This window comes from Pyrus communis, chromosome 13 (genome assembly GCF_041283825.1).
Source record: "Pyrus communis isolate YQ-2024b chromosome 13, ASM4128382v1, whole genome shotgun sequence".
Taxonomy (NCBI): domain Eukaryota; kingdom Viridiplantae; phylum Streptophyta; class Magnoliopsida; order Rosales; family Rosaceae; genus Pyrus; species Pyrus communis.
Window position 1 is genome coordinate 22,085,664 of NC_142577.1, and position 26,674 is coordinate 22,112,337.

The 26,674-nt window shown below is 38.1% G+C and overlaps 4 protein-coding genes and 2 pseudogenes across 8 annotated transcripts; 4 read left to right on the forward strand and 2 right to left on the reverse strand.

Moving 5' to 3' along the window:
- Window positions 1-80: 80 nt before the first annotated feature.
- LOC137737718 (uncharacterized) lies at window positions 81-2,225 on the reverse strand. The gene is made up of 2 exons (XM_068477264.2): window positions 1,006-2,225; window positions 81-388 (listed from the first exon to the last, which is right to left on the reverse strand). The coding sequence occupies exons 1-2, from the start codon at window positions 1,188-1,190 to the stop codon at window positions 241-243; spliced, it is 333 nt and encodes a 110-aa protein (XP_068333365.1). The 5' UTR covers window positions 1,191-2,225; the 3' UTR covers window positions 81-240.
- A 1,408-nt stretch (window positions 2,226-3,633) lies between these two features.
- LOC137736931 (uncharacterized) lies at window positions 3,634-5,246 on the forward strand. 3 transcript variants are annotated; one of them, XM_088683301.1, is made up of 3 exons: window positions 3,636-4,557; window positions 4,600-4,893; window positions 5,056-5,246. In XM_088683301.1, exons 1-3 carry the CDS (start codon window positions 3,753-3,755, stop codon window positions 5,115-5,117), a joined length of 1,161 nt encoding a protein of 386 aa, XP_088539427.1. In that variant the 5' UTR covers window positions 3,636-3,752; the 3' UTR covers window positions 5,118-5,246. The 3 variants fall into 3 exon arrangements, with proteins under 3 accessions (XP_088539425.1, XP_088539427.1, XP_088539426.1); XM_088683300.1 differs by having other exon boundaries at window positions 3,636-4,893; XM_088683299.1 differs by having other exon boundaries at window positions 3,634-5,246.
- A 297-nt stretch (window positions 5,247-5,543) lies between these two features.
- On the reverse strand, window positions 5,544-7,415 carry LOC137736930 (Pectin lyase-like superfamily protein). Its single transcript, XM_068476254.2, has 5 exons — window positions 7,031-7,415; window positions 6,749-6,911; window positions 6,361-6,567; window positions 5,979-6,229; window positions 5,544-5,871 (listed from the first exon to the last, which is right to left on the reverse strand). The coding sequence occupies exons 1-5, from the start codon at window positions 7,291-7,293 to the stop codon at window positions 5,718-5,720; spliced, it is 1,038 nt and encodes a 345-aa protein (XP_068332355.2). The 5' UTR covers window positions 7,294-7,415; the 3' UTR covers window positions 5,544-5,717.
- Window positions 7,416-15,559: 8,144 nt separating this feature from the next.
- Window positions 15,560-17,364, forward strand: LOC137736490 (Peroxidase family protein). Of its 2 annotated transcripts, none has more exons than XM_088683302.1 (3): window positions 15,560-15,893; window positions 16,371-16,590; window positions 16,741-17,364. In XM_088683302.1, the coding sequence occupies exons 1-3, from the start codon at window positions 15,678-15,680 to the stop codon at window positions 17,145-17,147; spliced, it is 843 nt and encodes a 280-aa protein (XP_088539428.1). In that variant the 5' UTR covers window positions 15,560-15,677; the 3' UTR covers window positions 17,148-17,364. The 2 variants fall into 2 exon arrangements, with proteins under 2 accessions (XP_088539428.1, XP_068331853.2); XM_068475752.2 differs by having other exon boundaries at window positions 15,564-15,893; window positions 16,230-16,590.
- Window positions 17,365-17,910: 546 nt separating this feature from the next.
- On the forward strand, window positions 17,911-21,559 carry LOC137736206 (GDSL esterase/lipase At4g16230-like; annotated as a pseudogene).
- A 2,405-nt stretch (window positions 21,560-23,964) lies between these two features.
- Window positions 23,965-26,242, forward strand: LOC137736569 (GDSL esterase/lipase At4g16230-like; annotated as a pseudogene). The gene is made up of 5 exons (XR_015955206.1): window positions 23,965-24,276; window positions 24,356-24,486; window positions 24,583-24,828; window positions 24,913-25,167; window positions 25,979-26,242. The product of XR_015955206.1 is annotated as a GDSL esterase/lipase At4g16230-like (transcript).
- The last annotated feature ends 432 nt before the right edge of the window (window positions 26,243-26,674 follow it).

The window sequence follows — 26,674 nt, forward strand, 5'->3', positions numbered from 1 at the left end:
CTCCCCCTCCCCGGCCTCCCCCGTTACCAATTGTTTCCGAAAAAGAAATAAATCTAACTCAACTGATGCCAAACACGAAATGAGTCACTAAGGTGCATGTTTCTGAATAATATATCTTCGCAACTCACAATACAACAACGTAATTGTCATTCAATATCTGAATATATCTGAAAGCGTTGAGGATGCAAAATTTGAAGCAACAAAGAAACCCAAATTCTTATCATACTTTGGAATTCATTTCTAGCGCAGCAAGTGTCGAATGGCAGCAACGGCATCACCTTTGTGCTCCCGCAAAGTCCTCTCAGCTACCTTCTTGTCCAACTCCAGTTCATTTGCGATTATGTCAACATCGCCTGCATTGATCTTCACCGCAGCCAATTCCTTCTCCCTGTAAATTGTAACGAAGCAAGATTTACAACATGGGAATGCCAGTCTCAACAAATAACAAGTTCATCTTATGCTTATGTTGAACATCATAAGATCCAGTTACTACAATTCACACTATCGAAAATGTAAATTTACTGCTAACCCCACCTTCAGTTCTATCCAAAACCCCAAATCAAGTCAACAATTTTATACAAATTTCACGACGACAATTGTTAATGTTAGTGAGAAACAGTTCAAGAATCGAACAGTATAAAAAATAATCCATCACCTACCAACTATTAACTATTAACGTCAGGTGTAATAACAGTCGTGTTCAGCCTTTATTCTCTTCAAATTGGTGCTTTTTAAGTGCATCTAACAATTATTTTCGCAACGGGCTCGTAACTCATTTGGTTAAGAGCATTCAGCTCGAGGTCCCGAGTTCAATTCTCCGTTCCCCATTATCGCTTGTATATACAAAAAAAAAAAAAAAAAAGAACCTATTGCTTTCAAACCCTTACTATTGAGTAACAAAGAAAATTTAATCTTTTAATAGCATACGAATCAAACTCGATCATAAGTTAATTCAAGAATGAAAATTTTGATAAATACAAGTTTAGTAAATTGGAATATACCGACCTCAATCGCATAGCATTCCTGTCGGCTTCGGAGGAGGCGGCGATGGAAGCCATGGCCTCCTGGACGCGGGTGGAATCGAGCTGGCGATCTTCGACGCGGTCAGTGAGCTTATCGAAGGCTTTGCTCTGCTGCTGCAAGTCCTTGGAGTCGACCACCATCTCCACTCCTTCTCCACCTCCCTCCATTTTTTTCAGATTCTTCGATTTCGATTGCGGTTTCTTCGTGTGCTTCTCGCGATTCAGAAACTGAAATTTGAAACCCCCTTCTGTGTTTTTGAAGGAATTTGGTAAAAACCCTAGCTTTTGCCCTCTTTTGAGAATTGAAGACTTGAAAGTGGTGGTGACTGGCGGTGGCTGAGAATTGGGGGCTGAGGAGCATGTCAATAGCGGGCTAGAATTTCATAATGGCCCAACAAGAATTAGATTGGGCAATCATGGCCATTCAGCCCTAATATTGGGTGTAGGGTCAATAATCCCAAGAGTGTGATATTTTATTTTTTGATTTTTATCAACCTTTTATTTACACTAAAGGGTGCGTATTAAATTGATATTAAACTCGTCATTCAAAAAATTTGAACTTAAAAATTCTCACCTTACAAATAAAGAGAAATATTGCGAATTGTAGTACTAAAGGGTAACCAAAGAGTATTATTTTTGTTGTTGGTCGATTACATATACTTTGGAGTCAATGACAATTTAATTTCCAATTAAAAAAAAATAAAATAATTTTACTTAGACTATTAAAAGATGAGTAGGAATTTCTTCTCAAAATTGGCCCGGTTCACAGAACTTCGTGCTTATAATTCGAACAGGTCATATTATAAATCACTATGTGAAGATTATCTCTATAAAAAATCAATATAAACTAAGACCATTTAGGGGCCGTTTGATACTCATTTCACTTTTAGTTTTGGTTTTCACCTTTTTGAAAACTGAAATCTTGTTTAGTAGCTACCTTCAATGTTAAAAAAAAAATAAAAAATAAAAAAAAATTTGAAAACTACTTTCTTGAGTTTTTACTTTTTATTTTGTAAGAATTAAAAACTAAAAGCAGTTATCAAACAATATTTTAATTTTCTATTTTCAAACAAGTGAAAACTAAAAGCTAAAAACAAAATAATTATCAAAATGCTCGTAGTTAATCAATTGATACAAATAAATAGACGGTTTGTTTAGTCAAGCCTTCAAACCACATCTAAAACAAGGTCCAACTTGATAGACAAATGAACAAAGGGGCCATATGTGCCAATTTATAATTGTATGGTTGGCCTTTCTTCTTTTTTTTTTATTTTTTTTTATTTTTATCAAAATAAAAAAGATACGGATCAAATTGCTACTAAAACTGAACCCTAGGGTGCAAAGTGTAAATCAATACAGTTTTTAATTAGGTCAACTGAGAGTTTAATTGGATCAAATAAAACTTAGATTAGGCAAAATCGATGCTTCGTCCTTTTTTCGCATAAGCTTCCGTATTAAGCTTGACCTATCAGTGATTACACAACCCAAGGGTGATACAACCCAAGCTCTACGTCTTCCTCAATGTAGCAGTAATGGTGCATTTCTTGTTACAATCAATCACAACATCAACAACCACTTTCCTTTTACAACTTCCCTAATATAGTAACTAGGTAGCTTATCCTCTAAGCCACCGACTAACTAACTAACAACCTCACCTGATAAGCCAACCCCCAATTCCTCCTAATCAGCATTGCCACATCACCAGCTCAACGTGTTGAGTCAGCAAGTACACAGAATCCTATCAAAGGGAAGCCTCCAGTTTTGTGAATAAGTGGAGTTTTAAGCCACTTAGTATTATGGTGTACTGATATTTGTTAAGAGTTGTCCCATATCGGCGAGGGACAAGGTTTGCCATGTGCTTATATGATCTTGGGTTACTTCCTATATTGCCAATTGGTTTTATGGTGAAACCTCAATTTCATCAATATTCATCTTCACTTGTAAGTGAAAGGTCTTAAGTTTGATTATTGCAAACGAATTTGAATGATATTATTGATAACTCATTGTGAGGCTAAATTCATCCCCTGTAGGTAATATAGTGGAGTTTTAAAGTCGACGGCTGAATTTCTTCAAAAGTTCAACTAATCCAGATTCAACTTGGCAATTGATCTAATCCTTTGAGATCGTTAGATGATGTTTACGTGCCATGCAAATCCCATTTTACACAACAGAAGTGTTGTCGGTGGTCCATTTAATCAAGTTGACTAAACTAATCACATGGATTTTCTTCTCTTTTTGCTAGCAAAATCATATGGATATTTACTATTAGGCAGCTATTTCCAGTGTTATTACAACTGAGCCCTCTATATGTCCTTAATATAATATACAGTACCAGGGGTATATTTAGACTATCATGCCTTGTATAGTCTACCAGGCTTAGTGGTTGAGCACAGCTGATGGGACACCACAGGGACAGACAGTGGCAGGGACTACGTACAAAATTATGGTTGCACCGGCTAATTATGAGTATTTGTCAAATGGGGTTTGAATTTTGCACCATTTCATTAATCATGGTTCGTAGAAATTAGTCCACAACTTAAGCATCCAACTGCATGCATTTATGTAATTGTGTTCTCCCTGAACTACAGTATTGTACTCCAATGCCTGCTTGCACCACTATAAATATTCGATGCTCGTGACCGAAGTTTATCAAACCAAACAGTTCACGATCCCCGCTTCCTATATGTCGATCTCTCTTTAACTTATTTGTTATTTGTTATTTGGGGAAACATGGGGAAGTATTCTAAGTACGTTGGGTTGTTTGCTGTGATGTTTGTAGTGGTGATAGCAATAGCTGAGTGTCGTAAGATTGAGAAAGAAACAGTTTCAGAAGGCCTAGGAGGTGGTTTGGGGGGTGGGGCTGGCGGAGGTGGTGGAATTGGACGTGGAGGTGGTGCAGGAGGAGGTGCTGGTGGTGGCTTTGGAGGTGGTGTTGGGGGTGGTGCTGGAGGTGGAGTTGGTGGTGGAAGTGGAGGTGGTGCTGGTGGGGGCTTTGGAGGTGGCAAAGGTGGCGGCGTAGGAGGTGGAGTTGGTGGTGGAAGTGGAGGTGGTGTTGGTGGGGGAGTTGGTGGTGGCAAAGGCGGCGGTGTAGGAGGTGGATCCGGGGGTGGTGTTGGAGGCGGAGCTGGCGGGGGAGGTGGTGTTGGTGGTGGAAGAGGGGGTGGTGTTGGAGGCGGAGTTGGTGGTGGAAAAGGAGGTGGTGTTGGAGGCGGAGTTGGTGGTGGAAGAGGAGGTGGTGTTGGTGGAGGCAAAGGTGGGGGAGGTGGTGTAGGCGGAGGTGCTGGCGGGGGCAAAGGTGGGGGAGGTGGTGTAGGCGGAGGTGCTGGTGGAGGCATTGGGGGTGGCAGAGGTGGTGGTGTTGGAGGAGGAGTTGGTGGCGGAGGTGGTGTAGGTGGAGGTGCTGGTGGAGGCAAAGGTGGGGGAGGTGGTGTAGGCGGAGGTGCTGGTGGAGGCATTGGGGGTGGCAGAGGTGGTGGTGTTGGAGGAGGAGTTGGTGGCGGAGGTGGTGTAGGTGGAGGTGCTGGTGGAGGCAAAGGTGGGGGAGGTGGTGTAGGCGGAGGTGCTGGCGGGGGCAAAGGTGGGGGAGGTGGTGTAGGCGGAGGTGCTGGTGGAGGCATTGGGGGTGGCAGAGGTGGTGGTGTTGGAGGAGGAGTTGGTGGCGGAGGTGGTGTAGGTGGAGGTGCTGGTGGAGGCAAAGGTGGGGGAGGTGGTGTAGGCGGAGGTGCTGGTGGAGGCATTGGGGGTGGCAGAGGTGGTGGTGCTGGAGGAGGAGTTGGCGGTGGGGGTGGTGTTGGAGGAGGAGTTGGCGGCGGAGGTGGTGCTGGTGGAGGCTTTGGGGGTGGCAGAGGTGGTGGTGTTGGAGGAGGAGTTGGTGGCGGAGGTGGTGTAGGTGGAGGTGCTGGTGGAGGCAAAGGTGGGGGAGGTGGTGTAGGTGGAGGTGCTGGTGGAGGCATTGGGGGTGGCAAAGGTGGTGGTGCTGGAGGAGGAGTTGGCGGCGGAGGTGGTGCTGGTGGAGGCTTTGGGGGTGGTGCAGGTGGTGGTGTTGGAGGAGGAGTTGGTGGCGGTGCTGGTGGAGGAATTGGTGGTGGATATTAACTCCCAATTGCAGCTATATGCTACGCTATCAAGCAAAGTCGTGTAAGATTACAGGCATAGAAATTGTATTACCTTTTACTACTAGAGAATAAATGAAGGCCTGTAACGTGCCATAGATATTACCTTTTATTTACTTCTTCCATGCAAACACATTGTTCTCAATATGTCTAGCTTTGGCACAAACGAATACGAAGAAGGGCATGCAAGAAGCAAATAATCCGTAAAATTAATGAAAAGATCAACTTTCTCATGATTAAACAACAAATTAAGTTTGAACAGTTGCCGACATTGTACAATTTTCAAGCGGTTTAGTAATTCTATCCAAATTCACCTAATAATTAAGCACAAATGCTATCCAAATTCAGCACATAAGAGAGAAATTTCATTTTTCTAGACATGCAGTAGTCGGTCAGATTGTAGCCTTGATTGGATTCGGACAGAAACATATATTATCTGAATATGTAAGTTTGATTAATACAACAAAATGCAGTTTTACATTTGTAGGGAAAGAAAATTATTAATCAAACATATGATCGGCTCTTGCATTCATCATTGATGTAAGCTCGGCCCCCGGCTAACGATCGATGAACATTAATTAATTCAAAGCCAAACTGGCAGCCATTCCTTGCCGTTGATGAAGTCAATAGACAAGAAGGGTGCAACTTCTTTTTCGGTGAGTTGTCTCGCCCATTCGGCACGCCCTGTAGCCTCTGCTCCTGGCCCTTTGCACTTGTACTCGGCATGGTATAGGTTTCTGCAGATTTCATTTCATGCACGACAAATTAAATCATAAATTTAATCGGAATATTTTTAGATGCAAACATGTGTGTTTGATCAATTATTCGGGTGCATGTTTCTTACTCAGTTGTGCCGGAATAGCTCCAGTTGGTCCAACCTTGTGGCACGACGGTCTTGGAGAGGTACATGTTTGCGTAAATCACTCTGGAGAAAGCACCCTTTGCCCTGCCTAGGTACACACTGTCACCAACACCATAGAGCTTGCCTTTGTTAAAAACAAATCCACTGTTCTCCTTCTCAGTCTCCCTATTTTGCGCTGTCACTGACCCCTTGATCGACACCCTCTTGTCTCCGATCACAAAGACCTCGCAGCTCTGCATGGATGGATGCATCCATAATTAGTCTTATTCAATGCACCTCGATACGTGCTGACTGATCTTTTTAGAGCGCTAATAACAGTTTTCATAATTAATTAAGAAGGTGATTAAGTACAAGTACTACATACGTGGAAGACAGATCTACCGCGTCCAAAGATGAAGTCAATGGAGCCCTGGATGTAGCAATTATCATAGTAATGTCTGCCTTTGTAATCGAAGAGGGTGTTATGGGTACTGTAAAATCCACAATGGTAGAATGCAACTTTGTCTGCAGCTACAAATGCTGCAACTGACTGGTTCTGGGAGGTGTAAGCCACACCGGTCGGGGCCTCATTCTGCAAAACATTGCATAATTTTATATATCTATTGGATCTACAGAATAATGTCATATTTATATATATGTGGGTTAGGATCGGAGACACATGCTTTGGACAATCATTTTGACGTACGTTTTTGTAGGACCTATTTCGTAATATATAAATATACATATACACAAAAAAGGGAATGAAGATGAACCTTGAAGCTGATCCCGAAAGCAATGAAATGGGAAGCTTCGACACTAAAAGTAGCAGATTCAACATTGTCCGAAGAGCTTTGGGACCAAACAATGGCTGACCTCCCCTTCCCATTTCCTCTCATGAATATATAGGGCTTATTACGTGGTATGATCACCTTTTCTCTGGCAGCCAAAACATATAATTTAAATAACATAATTAAACTTGTTAATTATTCATGATGTATAGCTAATTTTGCTTTAATTTCACAATTAACAAAGTCAATCATTGATGGTTAAATTACCTGTACACTCCTTTCCTAACATGGATGATGATCCACTGCTTATTGCCTTCAGGAACAGCATCAATGGCTGCTTGAACAGATGTGAAATCTCCCTTGCCATTGATGTCAACCTTAAGCGTTCGGTTCGTGTGAACCTTCTGAGTCAATAAGGGTGAATCAATGACCTTTTGCGCTGTCAAGCAATGAACAACATTCGTGAGAGTTACGCCGGTGAAAAAAATGATTGCAAAGGTTATGAATGTTGTGGACGAAGACCAAGCCATGTTTCTAGGGAGAAACACAATCTGCAGTTTGGGTGAATTAATAATGTTCACCTAGGGGGGAATTTTTTATGAGGCAATGAGGTTCTCAACGTGAATGGTTTTTTTTTTTTAATTTTTTTTTTTATTCATTTACGGGTGCGGTTATTTGGAAAAATTGAGTGTGCATGACAAATCGAAGCTGGAAGTTAATTGGCTAACAAGATTCTATCTATTTTAGAGGGCTTTCCGTTGGTTAAAGCTCAACTTTCTTTGATTTTCACGAGTAATTAAGGCAGTCGTTTAATGCGCACTCTAAAATAAGGAGAGAGACAAGTACATGCTGAAATATATAGACTCCGTTACATATGAGTTTAAGCCCTAGTGAGTGTTTCAGAGGAACTTTGTTATGCTGACGTGGGTTGTTTATGTTTAAAATTTTATTGTGTAGTTCCAATACACATGTCTTGAAATTTAATAAAGAAAATATATTTTCATTTTTAATATTATGTCATTCTTTGAGCGATCGTAGTATAATATCATGATGATGACGTAGTATGATTCTGCTACAAAATTTTCTTCTTTGTGTTTTAGCGTCACAAATAGTATGGACACACTTATGGTACACAAAATGTTTGATCATACTTGCACGTCCAACAATGAACAGTATAGCGTGACTACGTACGGGGTTTATTTGGGTGATAGGTTAATGGGCTCATGTTATCCCTTTTTACATTCTACACACTTTTTATTAATTTATATCTTTTAAATTCTCTAATTCATTCGATTTGATAACTCAGAAATTGAGAGAATACGTAAAAAATAAAAATGAATGTGTGGACAGCACCATCAGATTTTATTGCGTCAACAAATCTCCAAGCACCCTAAGTTGATTTTTGTTTATTTGCTATCGAAGTAGAATACATACATACATACATATATATATATATATATATATATATATATATATATGTATCCCAGTCCTACTATCGTGATCGTTTATAAAAGAAGATAACATTGGAAAAATGCTTAAAGCTTATATGTCTGTATACATTGTGGAGCCAAAAATAATCATAAGGCGACACGTGGATTTTTAGATAAAAGAGGATAAAAATACCCTTGAGGCATATCTGGATTCCTACGCGCAAGCAGCGAGTAAACATCCATCAACCAAGTCAAAAGTGCCCAAAATAGGTAACAAATTCAAAACTATTTCATCCACCCTCATCCTATATTCTCCACAAGGTAATTATTTCATAACCCCCAAAACATTTCTTTTAAATTATGTTAATTAGTCAATTAATGGATTTATTACCTAATTAATCTATTAATGGCTAATTAACTACAAATTACACCCAAAAAATACCACAAATGGCCGGTCCCTATTCTCCTAATAGGGCCGGTCATATCCCTATAAATAGCTCTCCATTCTCTCATAACTATTTCCAAGTCTCTTTCAAAACAATACAAAATTCTTCAAACACTCTTCCCTCAAAATTCTAACTTTGGCATCGGAGGTTCTTCGGCCAAAGCCCCTTCCCCCCTTCCCACACCCCCTCCCAAATTCATCGTGGGCGCATGAGGCTTTTTGGCCTTGACCAAATGTGTAATTTGTTTTGTAAGTGCAATTTTGTCCAAGAAGGAGAAGACAGAAATTTGCATCCACAAATTGGTGTTTTCATTGAAAGTTGAGTCCCACACTCGTAGAAGACTCTCGCATCCAAGGTTTTCTATTTTCTTGTCCATTTGTAGATTTTTCGTACATTCTTATAATTAGAATTTTTTATTTGCAAAAATTCTTTGATAAAACATAAAAGAGAAGTACGATGGCTAGAAATTTAGAAAAGTCAACAAATGAAAATTTTAACATTCAAGAGATAGGACCATGGCGATCCACGAGACTAAATGTGACAACAGGTGGAGTGGCACCACTGCCACGAGTTTCCACCACAGGAACCACCGCGGTGGCTACCATGATAGCTACCCGCGGCGAGGTTCATAGTGTCACCACCATGGCGCGAGCCATGCCATCCAAGGCGGCTCACGACACTAAGGCCATGACCTAAGCCATGTCACTCCACGCCCAACGTGGCCTAGCTTGCTCAAGCCTTGCACCCGCGTGCATCACACGCCGAGCAGCCCACTCCCGTGGCCTAACCTGCTCCTGTGGCATTCTAAGCAGCCCAAATCGGCCCAAGACTATCTCAACCATCTGGACCAACCATCTAGCCGGGGGTATTTTCACCTCGTTTCTCTACGGATTTAACATTTCCTAATTCAAATCTCGTGGTCGGAGCCTACCATACTTCCACTGCTCAAGGAGGCATATTTCTTCCAAGCTCTTCCAATCCAAAGGACGAGCGCCCTTGCACAACAGACAACCTTGGTGAATCAACTCTTGCAACGCATTGAGATCCAACGTGCTCCGAACGAGGTGTCCTGAAGAAGGACAAGGACAGACGAACCTCTCCACCAACGTCCTGGCAAGCAGCCACTTGACCAGTCACGAACCGATCGTTCTAACATAGTACACTCCCTACTGGACCCCTGAGATAACGTATACTCCTGTCTCAGCGCATGCACTCTTAGTTAGTCCCATGGACAAACATACACTCACGGTTGGGGCCACACTCCGATAATCAACATGAGCAGCCTTCCAAGCAAAGTGTTCATTCACGGCAAGGCTCGCAAGGAGCATCCTCCACCTCACATCGGAGTAAGCAGCACAGAGGACGGAGAGAAGCAATCACTCAATCCGGTTTAAGTTCAACCAGCAGCCTGCGAGTTACCTGCTCGCCTGCTAGGAACATACCACACCCACTGCAGTCATGGCATAGATGAGCCGAACACATGAAATAGCAGCCTAGACTAACAGGTCACGACCGGGGACAGCCGAGAGCTCTACCACCCCAACAAAGGAAAATTCAGGAAGAAGTATAAAGGCTCCTTACCGAGAGAATGCGTAATTTCCTGCGCAACGAAGCTATTGACAAGGCGCTTCGTTGAGACATGACCAACATAAGCAAGTCATCTTTCAATGACAAGATCAAGCAGACGGGACTACCCCATATAGATTGCTAGATATAAAGACTTACTTATATTCCGACAAATGTAGCAGCTCAGCTTAATGACATGTCGGGGGCAGACGAGTACCAGAAAGACACACCAACCCAACTACCAAGAACCGGGGGCATGCTAAGGATTATTTCAGGTGTCCCAGCAGTCCAACTTTCCTTAGCTGCACTCATGACAATGATTTCCATGCTCTCCAATGTGATAGGGTAAACTAATTCTCTGATACCCAAAAGGGTCTACTCTCCAACGCGAGAAGATAAACTAATTGATCTCCAGTGCGATAGGGTAAACCAATTCCCCGACACCCATATGGGTTTGCTCTCTAGTGTGAGAGGATAAATTGCTCTTCAGTGCGAGAGGGTAAACCAATTCCCTAACACCCATATGGGTTTGTTCTCTAGTGCGAGAAGATAAACTAATTGATCTCCAGTGCGAAAGGGTAAATTAATTGCTCTCCAGTGTGAAAGGTTAAAATAATTGTTCTCTAGTGCAAGATGGTAAACTAAATCCCCGACACCCATCTGGGTAAACTCTCCAATGCGAGAAGGCCATATAGCTCAAAAGATCGAATGCTTGAAGATCAACTAGGCAACAAATGGTTAGGGGGCAGCAACCACTTTTACACTTAACAGTTTGCTCATCCGACACTTCATCTTCAGCAATTCTGATCTTGGTAGCTCCATCTACGACAACTGAGAAATCAAACTCAAGCAATTTCATCATTTTTGGCAAGCAACCCAGATGTGGCAACCCAAACCATTGCCCATGCCACGCCAATTCCTCGGCCCATGTCGAGCCAATCCTTGGTTTCAATCAAGCCGAGCAGCACAAGCAATGACCCCTACCAAACCACCTCCTTGGCCCATGCCAAGCCGACTCCTGACCCCTGCCAGCCGACGTGTCGCACTACCCTAACGGTTGTCTTGTGACATCACTATCTACGAAGAAGACAAGAAAAATGAAAATTTTCTTACATCATTGTGGCACGGAGAAAACGAAGAAATCAACGAAAGATGGTCATTTGCACGAGCAAGATGTAGAAGATTGCTAGAAGAGGGGGAATAAATATCCTTTAAGCTCCCTTTCTCTTGTAGGGTAGAATAAATCACTCTTCAAAGTTGATTTAATAACCCACTTAAGGTGGACTTAAATAGGCTTTGAGAGAAATTTATTTCCCTTTCCTAGAAGGATCTAATTTCCTATTAAAGAGGGAATCTACATCAAAATAGGAAGCAGTCCAAAGTTTCCTAAAGCAAGAAAATCTCTACACCTATTGCCTTTCTCTGTGAGCAACCCAACAGGTGTGGGGGCATTTGTGGAGCCAAAAATAATCACAAGGCAACATGTGGATTTTTGGATAGAAGATGACAAAAATACCCTTGAGGCATACCGGGATTCCTATGCGTGAGCAGCGAGCAAACATCCCTCAACCAAGTCAAAAGTGCCCAAAATAGGTAACAAATTCAAAACTATTTCATCCACCCTCATCCTATATTCTTCACAAGGTAATTATTCCATAACCCCCAAAACATTTCTTTTAAATTATGTTAATTAGTCAATTAATGGATTTATTACCTAATTAATCTATTAATGGCTAATTAACTACAAATTACACCCAAAAAATACCACAAATGGCCGGTCCCTATTCTCCTAATAGGGCCGGCCATATCCCTATAAATAGCTCTCCATTCTCTCAAAAAACTACTTCCAAGTCTCTTGCAAAACTCTACATAATTCTCCAAACACTTTTCCCTCAAAATTATAACTTTGGCATCGGAGATTCTTCGGCCAAAGCAGCCCCCATTCATCGTGGGCACGTGAGGCTTTTTGGCCTTGACCAAATGTGTGATTTGTTTTGTAGGTGCAATTTTGTCCAAGAAGGAGAAGACGGAAATTTGCATCCACATATATGTGTGTGTAGACGGTCCGGCATAAAACATTCAAAGAAGGCCAGTTTTGCATAATGGTTCCGGTAGTTTTTCCGGACTTTCACTCAACTAGTTAGGTAATTTATTGACTTCGGCATTTTCATCCTTGTAGTTTCGTTTTGTTCCATTTTGTTCAATTCGTTAACTAATTAGTTGATGCTTTCATCCATTTTGTGAATAATATCATGGATGCAGTGTGATAGAGTGAAGATCAAACAACGTTAATCTTAAAGAACACTGAAATCCATCACAAGGTATGAGAAAATCTCAAAAGTTTAATATTGCATAATTACTAAGATAACAAACTTAAAACCAAAACATTCTATTTATAATGTAACTTAACCCTAATAAAATACGTTCTCCAACCAAAAAAAAAAAAAAAAAAAAACCCATAATAAAATACCAAAAACATCCTTGAATGTAAACAATACATTTTGGCCGAAAACGTCCTGAAGGTCCTTAAAACCCTATTATAAACATTATAAACAACAACATTTAGCTGAAAACCCCATATGTCACAAACAGAATGATGAGTTTAATGTGTGTTGCCGTTCGCTTCGAAATGATGGGTCATGGGCCCAAATTGAACTCGAAAGCTCATATTTGCAAATCTTTGATTCTTTGACCTGATTTGTGCTTTTTGACTTGTTCTTCAATTTTCTCTGAGCTACATCAATCATTTCATAATGTTATTTTTTATTTTATTTTTATTTTTTTTCAGAATTCCAAATTATGATAGACTGAGTGTGGCTTTAATCATGTTAAAGTTTGAGAACTTTTCGATTCAAGGTTTAAAAATCAATTAGAGCTACCATGCATGACTTTTAGCGCTTTGTAACAAAAAATAATGGTTATAAACAAAACTAATCCGTATATCCATTTTGTGTCTCCTATGTTTTAATAGTCATTTTTGAGCTTCAAATTCTCTTACTACATTTTATCAATCCTGAAAAATAAAATATGAAATGTATAATTTGAAACATGCGTCAGCACAAAATCTAATCTTGAACATCAAGAGTTTGGCATACAAAATTCAAGTGTTTCTCAATTTGGAAGCTGTTGCTTCCTTTGGAAGATTGGACTATTGCTAACGGAATAAAACAATAAGGGAAAAAACAAAAAAAAACTAGTGAGATGAAACTTAAAATACGAGTACCTGAAAAAAAACTATTAGTATAATTTGGCTTAAAAACAATAAAAAAACTTGTTTGGAAGTGTTTTTAAAATGATTAAAAGCATTTTTGATAAAATGTTTCTGAGTTCCAAAAACATTTGATGCAAGAAGCACCAGTTATTAAGCATTGGTTTTCTAAAATTCACTTCAAGTGTTTTTTCTATGATTCACTTACATTTTTATTAAGTATTGGTTTAAAAAATCTCTCATTTTCTAAAGAGATTTCAATCATTTTAAAAATATTTTTAAACGAGCTGAAAGATTTTTCAAGGAAGTTAAAAGATGTACTTACAAGTTAGATAAACAATTGCGTTGCACTATTTAAATGAGAGAGAGAGAGAACAAGCGAGTTAAGTAAATTAGATGCAACAACAATTAATGAACAAATGAAGCCTTCCTTGATGAAAAGGGCTCAACACTCCAAAATATGGCTTGTCAGACTTCATAAATGGGTATAGAGCCAAGTTTTGGGTCCAAAAACCACATTTGCAGGATGGGTTTATTCATCTGATCAATTGTGGTTGAAAAACCACCCAAAACCCAAAGCAGTGACAGTAGATCAAAGAAGAAGAAGATCTACACTGGTAAAAGTTACAGCCTCATGACACTCTTGCTGACTCTGACAGCTAGCGGTGCTGCTCGGTTAAGTCTCGGCCGCTTTCACAGTCTCTACTTTCCCAAGTTGACAAGTTTCCCAATTTTTGTTCATTGCATTCTTAATGAGGAGAAGTTTGTATGTGTGTTTTAGAATACTTGTCACGTGATGTATCTTTCCACTCAATGTAATATATATTTAAATTTTAAGATATACTAAAAACATAAATATATGTTATAATTTAAGTTAAATAATAACACGTGACGAGTGTTATGAGTACATTGAAAAACCTGTTACGTACGAATGTAATAAGTGAGTAATTTTAAGACCATGCCTTTTGTCCACAAGCATATGGTTTTCGTGATCACGTGGATGATGCTTTGTTTCATTACTTAGGCAGTTGCAAGTCGTTTTCGAAACCAAGTGGGACCAAACTATACAGAGTCTGCCATTGATTTCACCCTTTGGGTGCCGTTTCTGTGTTTGGTTTGATCCAACATATATAGAAATTCTGAGAAGCAGGGAGCAGTGAATGAATTGTGGGGATGTAGATACGAATATATGTGATCAACTATCTAGGGCATTGCATATTTGATTTTGACAAAGCAAAAATAATCAAAGTTTGTGGGAGCCATGGTACCTTGCTAACTTAATTACCTGCTATTGACAAACATATGATGAATTGGGCATGTGCTCTCTTAGCTCTCTTCAAAGTTGTTCTCTAGTCAACCACCATACTTATCTGCTCCTTTATTATTTAGAAATGTACGTCGACCCGTAAGCCTGAATATTGAAAAGAATCGAACTCTTGTTCCATGTTAAGTTGGTGAGATTTCAGTAAAATTTTCTACTAATTAGTAACTATATCACGAAAGATAAAGCTTTCTACCGATTACTATGACGATTGTACTAATTAGTGTTTTGTAAAGAGCATTGTTTGAGATTTTATGTATAAGAAAACATTTTTCTTTTATATGAAGATTGTTGAGCAGGTCACCATACTATATGCAAAATTAACTCGTCATAATTACAAAATGAGAAGTTTTTGCACTCATGACTCTCTACATCCAATGAGGCAAGTATTTTGCATTAAAAAAAACTTCAACAGGAAGAAAACTAAAGATATATCATATGAAATTTGCATCAAAGAAAAAAAAAATTTCAGTCGCAAACTATATATAAGTAGAATTCTAGCATTTACTTTATAAAAGATGTAGGATTCTCTCTCTTCGTATTCTCATCCTCTTTCCTTCTCTCCTCTCACATACTGTTTTTTTGTCTTATTGTCTCTATAATAAAATCAATATAAAATGTTGAAATAGCTAAACCGTAACCGTTCAAATAAAAATGGACAAAAGGAAAAAGAGATTAGGAGGGAAGAAAATATTTCTCCTTCTATAATACTTTTTCTTTTCGCACCTACTTGTAAATTTGTAATTAGCAAATACAAAAGTCCTACAAGTTCATAATTGCATCAACATATTAAAAAAAATAAAAAATAAAAAATTGATCTCTCTCTCTCTCTCTTTAAGTACACCTACTGGACTGCGGGTGGCAGAGGCAGGCAGAGTCCTGGGTTTTCAAATACCAGCAGCGGTGAAGTTCCAACTAGGATTTAATTATAATACTGCAGCCCATGATCACAATGGATCTGATAGCTATAGTTGTAGGAATACATCTCTTCGTTTTCGGCATTTGGGTTGAAGGGCAAGGCCTTCCTTATAATTTCTATGAGAAATCATGCCCACAAGTTGAAGCCATTGTTAGAGCTGCCATCCAGCCTATTTTTCTTACTGATCCCACTTCTCCTGCTGCTTTTCTGAGGCTCATGTTCCATGATTGCCAAGTTCAGGTAATCTTCCTCCAATTTTATTTAATACAGACACATATTTAGGCGGTTAAACAAAAGAGTTGACTCTTCCTGGGCCTTTACTAACGCTTCTGAACTCCTTAACATTATTGTGGACCACCATGCCTTGGTTCAAGAATTTAACTTGATTCCCTTGCTAAAAGATTGTGTAAATAATATACCAGTTTAGGCGTTTGAGACAATGGTTCCCAAAATGGGGCTGATGTGCATGTTTAAAAAAAAATTAACAAACTATGGTCTTATATATTTTACTTTTCAGCTTAGCATGTCTGAGTGCAGTTGTTTGCTCGATAAGAATGCATGACAATGTAATTACAGGGCTGTGATGCTTCAATTCTTGTGGATCCGAATGCGAACAACGTGCCATCCGAGATGGCCGCAGGGAAAAACTTCGGCATCCGAAAGAGGGAGTCGATAAACATACTGAAATCAATGGTTGAATTACAATGTCCCCAACAGGTATCTTGTGCTGACATTCTTATATTGGCGGCTCGAGAAGCTGTGGTTGTGTCAGGAGGGCCGCAAATAGAGGTTGCTTTGGGAAGGAGGGATTCCCCTTTTGCTCCAAGCTACAAGCATGCAGATTCTTTGCTTCCTTCTGCCACTACTGGAGTTGATGGCATGCTTCAATTATTTGCCAAAAAAGAAATGACAGTTGAAGAATCTGTGGCCATCATGGGTATTACCATCAAATTAAATAACCTTTTTCTTTCTTTTAAGAAACCGATATGTTAAATTCGGGAGAAAATCCTATGCGTAACTAGTTAATTATAACTAGGTCTCCACTTCTCTCGTCACATATGACTGCATAGTGTTGCATATTTTGCAGGTGCGCACACGCTAGGAGTTACGCACTGTTTGAATATCCTAAATCGTCTAAACCAAGCAGATGAAGGTGGCCAAGTACAAGGCATGGCACCTGGGTTTGAATCGTTTTTAAGGCTAAACTGTCCACAAGGGTCTTTGGCATCAAATGCAAGCTTTGTTCTTAATGACCCTACAACACTTACATTTGACAACCACTACTACAAGAATGCAATTAGAGGCCTTGGGGTCCTCAGAGTTGATGCTGAAATGATAATGGACCCGCGCACGGCTATGGCTGTTGAGCGATTTGCTGCGAATCAGGATGATTTCTTTCAGGCGTTTTCTTCTGCCTTTGTCAAGCTCTCCAACTCAGGTGTTTTAACTGGGAATCAAGGCGTTGTCAGAAAGAATTGCAATGCATTAGACTGAAGAGCAAGAGTTGCTCGTAGTTTGTCATACCATTTTCGCCGTAAATTTCGGATAATTACTGTTCAGTTCATGTTGAATGTGAATCTTCAGTGTTTTTCACAACTTCAGATCAAGAAGTTTGGTAGGTTGCTTAGTTGAATCCTAATCATTGGGTTTTATTTGGATAAATATTATATGATGGGCTAGAGGCTATAAAAAATGAGTTTGGAGGGGGAAAGTTAAATTTTCAGTTTTATTTATCAATACATTCGTTGATAATCTCATTTTCTTACATTCGTTGCATCCTCAAAACCTATGAATTAAACACAACAAATCAAGGTAATTAAATTAAGCCGTTAAAATAAAGACAATGCTATCAATTATTAAAAAAAAGAACACACACGTGCGCACACACCAGGTGACACATATTTTTGGATGATATCTTTCGTTGTTTTGTATGTATCTACGTAAAAAATTTTTGCACCCTCCAGATCTTTGTTAAGCACCACGATCAGGCTCTTCAACTTCTTGTGATACATCTGGGCTAATTGGTTGAATGGATCATAACACTTGCCGTGGGCAACAGAAATTACATCTTTGACAAATGGGCAATAGCCTATGAGTCCAATACTGTTGACCACAATCTTTCTAGTATCCAAGCTGTCGAGTGTCTGAAAAAAAAATTTATTATGCAGATATTGAGTACTAACGGAGCCACTTCAATAATCTGCCATTACATACATTATATATGTGCTAGCCATTGTGTTGGAGAAATTTTGTAAACATGTGGGTTATGTTCGTGGTGAAGGATGAAAGATTGCTTCAAGGTGCGTATAAATATGCTATCTTTCTGACTCTATTGTTGTGCACAGGGTATATGCTAATAGGCCTTGTGGATACAATGAATTCTGGCCTTACGCCTACTGTTTGTCAAAGTTTTGCACACTCCTAAGACAAACTGTAAACACTCAAGGAGATACACAAGAACGCTCAAGATTTAACTAGAAACTATAATACGGTAGGTTTTAGTTTCTAGAGCTTTATAAGTGGAGGAGGAGAGATATTAACGAATAGAAAGAATGATTATTCCGGACCATTCAAATATGTGCAGCCTACCTCTGTTTATAGAGTTTGATGTATCTTCGGATGGTGTGTACCCATTCGAAAATACCACTTGGTTTCAGACACAAGTCATGATCAAGAGTTGTCATGTTTTAGAATAACAGCTAATAGTATTGTAGTAACCAAGAAACACATCTCTTTCATGATTCTTATTGGTGGCTGCCATACAAACCAAGCGGTGGTTACCAACAAATTGCTTAAGTTTGTATTCATAAACATGGCAACCGTTTTTGCACAACAAACCCACCGCTTCTACTTAATATTGTTGAAAATATTCCAACAAATTGTAGTGTAAATAATTTTTTACCTGAAGTTGATCCATTCTTTCATCAATGTGGATGCATTCTCAACACGCCATTAACGTGTGACGAATTTTCAAGTTTAATAGGTGAAGAACACAACTCGGGTTGTTTTGCCTCATAGTCTATTTTTAAACACTTGCATGTGTTCTTAAATACTGATTAGGTTGGTGCTTAATTAAAGTTGTGCCACCATAAGCAGAAAGTGATGCTTTAAGATCAAGTTGAGCCAGTGGCATCGGATATTGGAAGCATCCATCTTTAGGAGCTTCACATGCACTAGCTGAGCTTTACTAGGATTTGGTTAGGTTGCCACTTAATTGCCAGCAATGGGCTTTATAGCTGTGCAGCCTGACCCTGAGGTTGAAGTATTGTGGAGGCAAAACTACAGATCAAAAGTGCCTGGAGAGTTTGGCACACATTTAGCCCATGTTTTGTGCAACCGGCCTCTTGAAAGAAAAGAGAAATTCATTGATTAGAAAGTAAAATATAAACCATCTTGCCAACAGAAAAACCTGTGAATTATCTTTCCTGCAGATTATTTCAGCAGGATTTATATAGGGATTTTTTGATATAGGCGCCGCAATTTTGAATTTTTAGATCAAATATCCATGCATTTTAGTGATTTGATTAAACATTTTTTTTTGTCATAATTTTGGTGCTATATGCACATTATATTGTAACAAAATTCCTATAATCTAGCCTTTTAATTACACTCTTCTCCGTTAGAGATAACTGTCAAAAAAAAAAAATGGTTAGATTCAATTTATTTTCACAATAATACTGCAATTTAGCAATAATTATCTACGATTTAAGATATTTTCTTTTCAAAATAGTTTAAAATATTTTTAAATCCCACAAAATCCAATGTACCGAAATAAGTTTTTCTTATAGTACGTTAAAGAAAATAGGATTGAGAATAATATAAACGTACCAATACACAATGTGTACAAAATAAAACATACCAAAATAAAAATAATGTACCAATATTAACAATATGTATCAAATCAAACGTACTAAAATTGCAAATAAGCATACCAATTAATGATTTTTGTAAATTCAAATGTACCCACAGATAATATATTAGTTCGTCAACAACTATACTTAAAAAAATAGTAAAAAAAATTTGAAAATTTACACGGAGCTTTTATGTTGATCACCAACTATTTGAAAAAAAAAAAAAAAAAAACTCATTTGGAAAAAGAAATAATATTAAATGTTTGCATAAAAAATAAAAAAATAAAAACTGTGATAAAAAAAACATATCTGGAATAAGAGAAAATATAGTTTAATTACTAATATCTCCACTAAATAAGGAAAAGTGTATCATACAGATAAAAGGATAAATTCAAAAATTATTTTAATTTGAAAAATATAATAACGACATGTAATTTAGCTTGAGGTGGTTATTGGTGAAAGTACTTGAATCAAATTTTAAAAAGGCACAAATGTTTGATCTAAATGATATAGAAAAACTAATGTTTAATCTAAATGAAATATTCATACATAAGGCTTGCTAACGCGCTTTTTGGAATTCAACTCCGGAAAATTGTTATTTACTGTTAGTGTTCTTATTTTTGTTATGACAGAACAGCAGGAGTTGGGTTTTAAAAAAATTTCTGCACCAACTACAGTTGGAGACATGCTTCTCCAGGGTGTGAATTATGCTTCCAGTGCGTCCGGAATTTCCAACTCCACTGGTTCAATCTTTGTAAGTTTTCTCTGCTAATCATCTGCTCGGGTTTTCGGATTTGATGAAGTACAAGGTAGCTAGTCTTAATTCCAAACTTAATCAGTTTTATATATACCCGCAAGATCGCATGATCTCCTTCATACCTATTTATTTCGAACAAGTTCAATTTAAAATCAAAACTGTGTGTGCATATAGGGGGATCGAATCAATTTTGAGACGCAAAAGTCAGTTACCATGGGAGGACTGCTGTAGCTATCATGTCGAGGATTGGTATTCCTGCAGCTCAGAAATTGTTGAGAAGAGCAATTTATGGCATCGCAATTGGCTCTAACGACATATTGTTTAGGGAGACATCTCCCAAGCCTATGTCAGACAAAACTTTTCTGGATTTATTGATTTCAAGACTCAAATTAGGACTCAGGGTAAAAATCCTAAAAGGCTAATCCCTAGTAGTTTTGGATTATTGAATATTGAATGCAACAACAAAAACACATACCAAAAATTAAGGAAATTGGCCAAAATGATAATATTTTCGAAATTTCAATTACTGAAATGGTCAGTTTTAAAAGTATTTCGTTGATCTTTGATTTTGATTAGTCAACAATTAAAACTTGATTTCTGATCATTTTTAGCCGATCTCCCACAAAATATTCCCTGGTAACATAAACTTGGCCCTTTTTTCCTTGCAGACACTCTACAACTTGAATGCAAGAAAGTTTATTGTGGGTAATGCTGGACCAGGTGGGTGCATCCCATTGGAGAAAGATTTACATTTCCTTCGAGGGGGAACTTGTGCTCGTGTAGTAAATAAGATGGCCCGGATGTACAACGACAAGTTAAAGCGCTTGCTCGTTGAGCTTAACAAGGATCTCAAAGGGGCATCCTTTGTTTATGCAGATATTTACCAGATATTAACAGATCTCACCGAAAATTATGTATCATACGGTGCGTATATTCCTCACATTATATTTTGAGGGCATGAAACTGCAGCATTGTTCATTAATATATCATGAAATTAACAACTAAGTAACAATAGTAAGTAAGTACCTTTGTTACGTTTCTTAGGGTTCGAGAATGGAATTTCTGCATGCTGCTCAACGGCCGGGCCCCGAGGAGGACTAATCCTATGTAATCCATTAGCTAAAGTTTGTCCGGACAGATCAAAGTATGTATTCTGGTATCCATTCCACTGAACAGAGGCTGGTAATCTCATTGCAGCAAGGCATATAATGGATGGTGACTTAACTTATATGTCACCAATGAATTTAAGACAACTTATATATGCAATCTTGACCAGTGGCCTGGAAACCCCTATATGAAATTTGATGTGGCTTTTGAAGTACCATTATGAGATTATGAAGAATAGGTTTCTTAGACTTCTCCATTGGTAAAGGCTACATATTTAAATTTGGCCTTGACTCAAACAGTTATTTTTGCCTCACCCTAGTGACTAAAATTTGAGTTCCCAGTTTTATGAATTGTTTTAACCTTTTTTTTTTTTAAGTTAGTTTTGTGTTTAGAGACTATCTTGATTTATTTTTGTGAACATTTTAATTTTAAAAATTAACTCCGAAAATAGATTTAATTCATTGGAACATAATCAACATTATTGTTTTTACTGTTGATTTTAAATTTGGGTCGTTGGATCAAACCTTTATTGTTAAAGATTTAGTTTGGGTTTTTTTTTTTTGTTCAAAGATTTAGTAACCCACTTAGTAGGAAAAGACTTTGTTGTTGTTGTCAAAGATTTAATTTGGGTTGTTTGGTGATATCTATTCAGCTATAAGAAGCTTGTAACTCAATTAATTTGTTAAATGATATTTAGGCTTACACCCAGGGTCTCGAGGTTTGATAGCCCTTACACCCAAGGTCACGAGATTTGATACCCTTAGGACCTTACCCTAATATCACTTGTATTACATGCCTGCTTTCCATCTCCTATTCAAAGAAGGAATTCAACCATCGATCACCACAACATGTGATTTACAAAATATGACACAAGTAGATGGTATCTCTAGCCTAGCATCACTCGAAGAAAACATCAATTGGTGAAACGTTAAAAATAAAATAATGTGACAGAACTCAAATTTGTATCTGCCTAAACACATATTAACCAGAGGAATTTAGCCAAGAAATGAGACAAACCCAAATTTTAATCCGCCTAAATACATGAATTAGGGGTGATTACCCCATCCTATTGGAGATTGTCTCAGAGTAGCAAGTTCCATAAATCGAACCTAGTTGTGGTGCACAACCTGTTCCCTCTATCTGTCGCCTCAAAGAAAATGGCATATGCACCTAGTTGCCGGTAACTCTTATGCCTTTATTAGGCACCGGTCAGTCACGCAGCTTATAAATGCCGACTGGTTTATAGGTATTGCCTGAACTGCACTACAAGAATCCAAATTAATTAACTACTATTCCTGTAAAAGATTTGTTTTAGGCTATGAGTTGCTGCAAATTTGCTCCAAAGCTAAAGGAAATATTCAGACCTTGAGTTATTTGCATTAAATTTCCTCCATATATGACATTCCTATTTACTGGTTTGATAGGTTCGTTGTTAGTTGAAAGAAATAACTAGTGCACGGACTGCACACTTGGGTTCCAACTTTAGCCACTTTTTTTCTTTTATTTGGCCCCATATGTGCAAGTGCAACTTTAGTCACTTGAATATGTACTTCCTTTGGCGTTGAAACTGCATACCTGCAGCATTGTCCCCGGGTGGTAGCTGCTAATTTTGCAAGGCAATCAATATTTACAAACAAGAGGAGTGTTAGGATCAGTCTCATACAGAGTTGATCATGACTATTATTTATGCTTGTGTGTATCAGTTCATACATGTGTGCACGATTTATTCTAGCATTTTTCTTACAACCAAAGTTGACACCTCATATTTTTATGACTTTTGTGTTTTACTATATACTCTTATGTTGAGAGTATCAATCTCACATTGGGGGAAACGAAGTAATTGGGCTACTCTCCATATTTCCAATTAGTTTTATGATATAATCTCAATTTTCTTCTTCTTCACTTACGCAATCCTTAATCATCACGATTCAGGGTCTTATATCATCCATGTATATGTACTTAAAGTGAGGTTAATAAATCTTCTTTTGTAAGGATGAGAAAAAATACCTCACGTTGGAAGTTTACTAACTCTTGTGCTTATAAAGAGATTGAATTATCAATTAATTTTATTGTGGAAACTCAACTTCCTCCTTTGTCTTCAACTTAATTAGTTATTATTTTGGTATTTTGAGATACCCTTTTGCTAATATTAAAAGCTGGTCAAAGCACTCTCTAACTTAGGCCTAATTTGGTACTGAGGTGATTCTGAAAAAAGCTGGTATAAAAAAAAGCTGGAAGCTATTTTTGTGTTTGGTAAACATTCAGCTTCAGTTTTTTTTCACAGTTTTGGGTGAAAAAAAAGCCAAAAACAAGAAGCTGCAAAACCCAGCTTTGAAAAACCGGATTTTTTTCACATCTGTTTTACATAAAAGTTTACCAAACACTATATTACTGTTTTTTTTTTTCAACAACACTTTTACAAAAAAAATTTACCAAACACTCTACTGCTTTATTTCACAACTGCTTATTCTCACAGCACAGCAAAAATAACTTTTTTCCAAAGCACAACAATATCAAACCAGCCCTTAGTAGCCTGCAACTAATCATATTTCCTCACATTATATATTTCAATTTCCATGTAAGAATAGCTGCTGATGTTGCCTCCTTTTAATCTGTGAAAGTTTTGTATTATCTTTCTTCACATTCTTTGCAATGGATGACCTATCAAATAGAACAGTCACTAAGCTTGGCATTTTCTTCCAAACTTCAGCAAATTTTGTGCTCTTTTGGAGAATATGCTTGGCAAAACAGGTTCCTGCTAATTTTGTGTTTGGGGATTCTTTGGTCGATGCGGGAAACAACAACTACCTTGTGTCACTCTCCAAGGCCAACTATCTTCCCAATGGAATCGATTTCGGAAAGCCAACTGGAAGATACACGAATGGAAGAACAATTATTGACATAATAGGCAAGTTCTCCATTTTTTTTTATTTTATATATTTTGTTCCTGGTTCTTCATTCTTTTTAATTGATTTTAGTCTTTACAGGTCAGAAACTTGGCTTCAAGGGTTTCACTCCTCCTTACTTATCTCCAACAACTGCCGGGGCGAAAATTCTGCAGGGTGTAAATTATGCTTCTGGTGGAGGTGGAATCCTTAATCACACAGGGAAGATTTTTGTAAGGCTTCTTGTGCTCTATACTCAATATTTGGAGTTTTTATTTATTTGTACATACAATGCTTTGACGTGACGTAAACCTCGTGCAATTTGATAGGGAGGTCGATTAAACATGCATGAACAGCTAGATTTCTTTGCTAATACCAGGCAAGACATTATCTCCAGCATTGGCCTTCCTGCAGCTCTGGAGCTATTAAGCAAGGCTCTCTTCTCCGTAACAATGGGATCGAACGATTTCATTAACAACTACTTCACGCCGGTGATCTCAGCTCCTGAGCAAAAATTGATACCTCCGGAAACATTTGCGGGAATTTTGATTTCAATATACAGATTACAACTCACAGTAAATTTACTTTCGTTTTCCTTACTTTTTACATATGAATATTCAGCATTGCAGTTTTATGTAATAGACGCGTTACCCTTGCAGAGACTGTACAATTTGGGAGCAAGGAAGATTCTTGTGACAAATGTAGGACCAATTGGGTGCATACCCTATGAGAGGGATACAAATCCTGATGCAGGAGACTCCTGTGTCGAAAAACCAAATCAGTTAGCGCAATTGTTCACCCCGAGTTGAAGAGCCTTCTCATGGAGCTTAACGCCAACCTTGAGGGGTCCAAATTTGTTTATGCAGATGTTTATCGCATTGTAGATGACATTACTCAGAACTACATATCATATGGTGAGAATGTCGAGAATGAGTTCTACATTGAAGGGAGAAGGGACCTTGCGCGAGCTTATAAGAGGTTGAGCAACTCCCCATATTGCCAATTATAAGCTCGTGCAAGGTCCCTCCTGTTGGGGAAAAACTTAGAGTACACAACTCTAACACAAGTGTTGGAGAGACAATACAAGTAAACAAATTACTTGTATTACACAAACAAAATATTACAACGCTCTCAAAGGACACTCTTAGGAAGCCATGACACTCACTCACTTTCTAGAGACAAACTCTAGAGCACTCACACTCTTACAAGACTACTCTTTCTTCTCACTCTCACTTGCTTGCTTGCTTACAAGCTTGCTTGTTGATTTGTTGATTTGTTGATACAAATGGTGTGGATGCCTTCTCCTTTTATAGGCATGGATGGAACCTTGGAGAAACATGGACACACCATGCTAGAGATATCTAGATAATTCCACTAACTTCCTAAGCTAGAATTATCTACACTAATCTTGCATGTTGGTGGAAACCTCACCATTCTTCTAGACTCTTCCACCAACTTAAGAAACAACATTCTAGCCATTTCTACAAAGTACTACTTTAACTTGGATAATCTAGCTAACCAACCTTAGTGAATGTTCTAGAATTCTTTATTCTAGATTTGTGTAGGTCCTTTAATGAGATGGGGTTGATTTCTTTAACACCTCCTTCCATCGATATGGGATTCATTCTCAACAGACAATGAGAAGGCCATATGAATATTTTCAATTTTTCCTTACAGATCGAAGTGTGATGCAGTGCTGAATGTTTTTGGTTATGTTAAATGCAGGTTTTGTGAATGAAAATTCTGCATGCTGCCATGTGGCGGGGCGCTTCGGGGGTCTTATTCCGTGCGGTCCTCCGTCCAAAGTTTGCAGGGAGAGATCTAAGTACATATTCTGGGATCCCTACCATCCTTCTGATGCTGCTAATTTAATCATAGCAAGGCGTCTCTTGTATGGGAACTCCAATGACATTTCGCCCATCAATATTCTGCAACTTATTCATTCTTAATTAAATCTGTTGGCTAAAGCAAGAGAACAAATCAAATGAATGATGTTAATTCTTCAATAGTTATTTAATTATTATTTTTCTTCTTCTTCTTCTTTTGGGTTCATAATATATAAATCTCATTATTTTATAGGGTAGTAAATTAGTAATTGCAAAGCATGGTTGCAACTAGAAGAAAAAAAGGACAGAAAAGAAAGAGTATTAAATTATTGCCCAGAACAGCTTGTTGATCATATTATATTTGTTGTAATAACAAGATTCATGAAGAAATAAAAATCATGATGGAGGTTTGAAAATTAGAGACTTGAGACACCAGATTTTTTTTAATTTAATATCAGTTAAATGAAAGACAAGTGGTGGATTGTCTTAGTAAATATGACTTGATTTTTTAACTTATTCCGAGTTCAAACTATATCTACTCCAATTTTCTAATGTAGATTATAATAATATTATCGCGGGAATGATTATTAGCATT

Excerpts from the sequence above, each read along its gene's own strand:
- LOC137737718 (XM_068477264.2), bottom strand. The coding sequence starts at position 1,190 with ATGGAGGGAGGTGGAGAAGGAGTGGAGATGGTGGTCGACTCCAAGGAC. Across the intron at positions 389-1,005 it reads AGGAATGCTATGCGATTGAG|GGAGAAGGAATTGGCTGCGG; the intron begins GTCGGTATATTC and ends TACAATTTACAG.
- LOC137736931 (XM_088683299.1), top strand. The coding sequence starts at position 3,753 with ATGGGGAAGTATTCTAAGTACGTTGGGTTGTTTGCTGTGATGTTTGTA.
- LOC137736930 (XM_068476254.2), bottom strand. The coding sequence starts at position 7,293 with ATGGCTTGGTCTTCGTCCACAACATTCATAACCTTTGCAATCATTTTT. Across the intron at positions 6,912-7,030 it reads GTTAGGAAAGGAGTGTACAG|AGAAAAGGTGATCATACCAC; the intron begins GTAATTTAACCA and ends TTTGGCTGCCAG. Across the intron at positions 5,872-5,978 it reads AGCTATTCCGGCACAACTGA|AAACCTATACCATGCCGAGT; the intron begins GTAAGAAACATG and ends TGAAATCTGCAG.
- LOC137736490 (XM_068475752.2), top strand. The coding sequence starts at position 15,678 with ATGATCACAATGGATCTGATAGCTATAGTTGTAGGAATACATCTCTTC. Across the intron at positions 15,894-16,229 it reads TCCATGATTGCCAAGTTCAG|GGCTGTGATGCTTCAATTCT; the intron begins GTAATCTTCCTC and ends ATGTAATTACAG. Across the intron at positions 16,591-16,740 it reads AGAATCTGTGGCCATCATGG|GTGCGCACACGCTAGGAGTT; the intron begins GTATTACCATCA and ends CATATTTTGCAG.